Source organism: Suricata suricatta, chromosome 8, assembly GCF_006229205.1.
Source record: "Suricata suricatta isolate VVHF042 chromosome 8, meerkat_22Aug2017_6uvM2_HiC, whole genome shotgun sequence".
Classification (NCBI taxonomy): Eukaryota; Metazoa; Chordata; class Mammalia; order Carnivora; family Herpestidae; genus Suricata; species Suricata suricatta.
The window spans coordinates 40,922,155-40,926,947 of record NC_043707.1 but is presented as its reverse complement, the minus strand read 5'-3'; the positions used below and the strand labels follow the sequence as shown (position 1 = coordinate 40,926,947).

The 4,793-nt window shown below is 46.4% G+C and overlaps 1 protein-coding gene across 1 annotated transcript in view; it reads left to right on the top strand.

Annotated features, from left to right (window-relative positions):
- The first annotated feature begins 3,944 nt into the window (after positions 1 to 3,944).
- LOC115297590 overlaps positions 3,945 to 4,793 on the top strand; it is a 4,241-nt gene continuing 3,392 nt past the window's right edge. The window contains exon 1 of the mRNA XM_029945780.1: positions 3,945 to 4,473. Within this exon, the coding sequence (XP_029801640.1) occupies positions 4,008 to 4,473 (466 nt within the window). The 5' untranslated portion in view covers positions 3,945 to 4,007. The remainder of the gene's footprint in view (positions 4,474 to 4,793) is intronic.

Genomic DNA, 4,793 nt, shown 5'->3' with positions numbered 1-4,793 from the left:
GATCCAAGTTTTATTTCTCTGGGGTTCATGGGAATTCACAAGATGAGGCATGAGTTGGCCTTACACCACACATAGAGAAGACGTCACTTCTGTCCAAATATGTCAAGGTAGGGGCACCTGGGTGGCTCGGTCGGTTAAGTGTCCGGCTCTTGGCTTCAGCTCAGGTCACGATCTCATGGTTTGTGGGTTCGAGCCCCAAATGAGGCTGTTGCACTGACAGTGCAGACCTTGCTTGGGTTCTCTCTTCCACCGCTCTCTGCCCCTCCCCCGCTCGTGTGCTCTGTTTCCATCTCAAAAAACAAATTGAAGTATGTCAAGGCAAAGGATAAATTCTGGTGTTGATTTCAGTTCTCCTAAAAGCAGTGGAAACTGGTGATGTCACTAATGCCAGGAAATTACAGTGTCTCAAATCCTAGCAAAACCTCCACAGCACAAGCCCTCCCTGACTCTCTGTAGGCCCTTTGTATATTTTGTAACCTTTCTTTTATGCTGAACATAAAATATTCTCTAGCCTCAGATAGCCTAGGCTCAAATCGGTCAGTTATCAGGCTTCAGGGATGTTATTTAGTCTCTTTGTGGCTCAGTGTCCTATGTGTGTGTCTATATATATATATCTAGATATATATATATAGACACACACATATAAATTTATATAAATATATAGATAGATAGACACACACATATAAATTTATATAAATAAATATATGCAAATATTTATATATAATGTAATAAATATATAAAACATGAGAATAATAAAGTACCTTCCTCATAGGATCATGAGGATTAGATAATATATATAAAGCACTTAGAACATTGTAAACACTAAATGAAATTTGACTAAGAATAGGATGGGAAGACCAATTCCTGTCTCCAACTTGGGGCTACAAAATCCCCACAAAAATACTGGATTCCTGTCAACCCTCCCACTGCACTAATCAGCAACTCAAGAAATCAGGGGAAAAATAAAGGTCACTCCATCCATCTCCCTTTTCGCAATTGTTTTTTCAACTTATACTCACATGAAGTCCATAGTATAGCTAAGAGCTAGGGTCTAAATGCTTTCCCTTTTTTTTTTTTTTTTTGGTTTTGTTTTGGAGGGTCACTTTAGGTACTCTTTTTTTATTTTTACACTTTTTATTATCCTAAAAAACTGAGATAGCCTTCCCTTGGGGAGACAGTGGTTTAATGCATCATGTTACAGGTTACACAGGCTTTTCTAATAAATAGAAACCTTCCTCCAAGAAAAATGACCTGTGTTTCCCTTCCTTTTGGCAAAATAACTCTTTGGAATAAGAATAAGAACAGCGACTTTTCTTACACCATTCCCCTTAGTATTTGCTTCCGTTGTGTCTGCTCAACTCACAATATCATGAAATCTAAGAAGAGAGCCTTACTGGGGTGTCTGGATGGCTCAGTTGGTTAATCATCTGCCTTTGGCTCAGGTCATGATCTCTCTCAAAAATAAAACTTTAAAAGAGAGAGAGAGAGCCTTGCCTTCAAGATGTTTGATGCCAGAAGTTGGCATTTCTTTTTTTTTTAATGTTTATTTTTGAGAGACAGAGTGCAAGTGGAGGAGGTGCAGAGAAAGAGGGAGACACAGAACCCGAAGCAGCTCCAGGCCCTGAGCTGTCAGCACAGAGCCCGATGCAGGGCTTGAACCCACGAACCGTGGGGTCATGACCTGAGCCAAATTTGGACACTTAACCAACTGAGCCACCCAGGTGCCCCTGGCATTTCTTCATTAAGGATAAAAGACTTAAAGTTTTATTTAAGATTTTCAGATCTGATTACATTGCATTATTAGTGGCCCTTCATTTTTACCCTTTAAAAACAGCATTTTAGTTAAAGTCTCATGTGCTTTGAGCCCCCTCTTCCGTAGTTTGAAATGTCACACGTCCCCATTACTCTACACAAGACGAGGCCCTGATCCTACCTAAACAACTGTTTGGGTAACAGTTTTTGCTCAGTAAACTTGCAGCAACTCACAAATCCTCATTGCTGAGAGCTCCTTTCTTCCTCCTTTGAGTGGAGTGGCCTCTAACACAGTCAACTAGGGGGGCGCCTGGGTGGCTCAGTCAGTTAAGGTCATGACCTCATGGTTCATGAGTTTGATCCCCACATTAGGCTCCTGGCCCACCCACACTTCCTCTCTCCTAAAATAAACGAATAAACTTTTTAAAAAGTCAACTGAAGAATAAAAGCTACTGGCAGTTGTGTCTTATCCATGATGATGCTGTCAGGGAGGAAACCCCATCCCAGGTTCTTCTAGTAGCTTATCTGCAAAAAAGAGAAATGGGTTAATTTTTGTGGTTTATGTGTATAATGGTATCAAGCTCACTGAGGAGACAGTGCTATGAAAATGTGTAAAAGAACCCGTAAGTTCTCACTCTGAGATTTCTCACTTAAGAACTGGTCTTCGGAAACATTCCTAAGTCAGATCCCAGTTCAGGTGGCACGAGGTTCACTTGGTGAGAAAGTCAGTTGAATCACAGGCCCCGGAAGACGATGGCACCAGAAAGAGGTGTGAGTAACAGGGCTGCGGGAGACCGTGTGGGAAGGCAGGGGCAGGCTAAGAGGAGACGGTAGGGCCGTGCAGGTTGGGGGGGTGGGGGGAGGGTGGCAGAGAAGCCCAGGGATTTATGTAACATCTTCAGGAGCAAATAGGCAAGAAGGGTTCTCCAGCCCACATGCATCTGTTCTGGAATCTGAAAACGACTTTGGAGGGTTTTGATTTCTTAACGGTCCCTCTGCCTGATGCCCCACAAGGCTCCGGCACATGCCTGATGCCACACGCAAGGGCCCCCCTGCTTGTCTACGGAAGACACTCAAATATTTGTTGACTAAAAGGACGGGAAAGAAGGAAGATGGGGCAAGTCATGAGTGACATGTTTCCCAGAAACCAGAATCCATTTAAACTCTAAATTCAAACTGCTCTGATCTGCCTGGCCAGCGAGCCCTCAAAAGATCATGCAGGCTAGGACGCTGGTACACTGCGCTTCCTCATTATGAAGATACCCTGGATTTTCTTATTCTTGAGAAATAGAGGTGGTGGGAAGGGGAGAGAAATATGTGTGTGTGTGTGTGTGTGTGTGTGTGTGTGTGTGTGTGTGTGTACAAAGCCTAAAAAGTAGGTTGGAGTCAGAAAACCTGGATTCTAAAATTCATTTAGCCAGTAACTTGCTGGGTAAACTTGCACAAGCCTATTGATTCGCCATGCAGTTTACTCATTTTCCAAGTGGAAATAATATTTATTCTATATACCTCACAAGGTGGCACTAAAGATTAAAAGAAAAGAGCCTTTTGCAAGGATATATTTATCAGCCTAAAATAGAGGAATTAATTAAAATGGTAAGTGAAAAGAGGTTAAGAGGAATATTGTTGGATGAGGAGGAAAGGTGGCTGCTGGAAAAAGAGAGAAGCCCCTGTTCATTTGACAGATGCCAGAAAAGGCCAAGACCACCCCATTCCTCAAACCACAAAATTGGCCAATACTTCCTTTTATCTGGAGACATCTCTGTAAAAAGTGCTTCCTTTTCCCTGCACTGTGTGCCTGGGATTTGTATTCATTTTGTGGCTTTTGCGTGTCTACCATAAGCCAGGAGTTGAGTCAGCCTGCTTATTATTCAATAATTAACCCTAGAGGGCAACACTTGCATATTTTCATAGGACTTTCGCAGGTCGCCTCCAACATTCCCATCCTTGTTGATGGAAGTGGCGGTCCGTCCCTCACTTTTTAATACATGGAGGATCAGAGGCCTACAGAAACTCAGTGACTTGACCCAAGGCCACAAAGTAGTGATGATGAAATCAGTACCCAAACCTGGGTCTCCTGACTCGCCTCCTCCTCTTAAATACGTATGGGGACAGGGCGGGGGTTGTGAAGTTACTAAGACATTGGTCTGTACGCTCCGGGGCGGATCTGGTGTAGGAGGGGGCAGCAGAAATTCCCCCAGTCATCAGGGCATCCTCTGGGCATTGGGCCCTTCCCTCCACTGGACTCGGATGGGATGTTTACCTGTCTGTGCAGCAGGAAGGGATACCCAGGTAGTAGGAAGTTGAAACCTCCCCTGGAGCTTACATTTAAAGCCACACAGCATTCTGGACAATGGCTTTGGAGACCGAGAAATCTACCCGGCCCAGGACTCGACGTGTGTGTCCGCGCATCCCTGAGCCATCCGGACTCCCCACTTTGCTCTGTGTGCAATGGAGATCATTCTATCCGCTTCACACTCGGGAGGCTCAAAGAAGGCCCGAGGCTTTGTAACCGGGCCAAGTGGAGCCTTGCTACTAACCCCACTCTCACCGCATCCCTCGACACGTTGATACCTTCCATGCTCCCGGAACGTAAAACTTTTCCCCACCGTCTGACCCACCCAGGCCACTATCCCTACCACCTAAGGAGTGTGAATTCCAGATGCCAGTTCGCGCTCTTGTTTTTGTCTTCCGTTTGGGAGGGAGCCGATCTCGATCTAGGTTATCTCGGTTCTTCCTCCACCTCTCCCAGTTATCCGCGGCGGCCGCCTCCGCGGGCGGTCTGGGCAACTCCAGCGGGTGGGGTCTCCCGGGCTCCACCCCTCGCTCCGGCCGCAGGTGCGAGCGTGGGTCCCGCGCGCCCCCCGCCCCTCCCCGGGCGCCGCTCTCGGGCTGGGGTTCGGGTCTGTCTTCCTCACCCTCGGCGAGTCAGAAACAAAGGAGGGGGGGTGGGGGGAGCGCACCGTCTCCGGCTCCGCGATTCGCCCTTTATTCTGAACTCGCGACGTCAGCGGGGCCGGCGGATGGAACGGCGGGGCGCG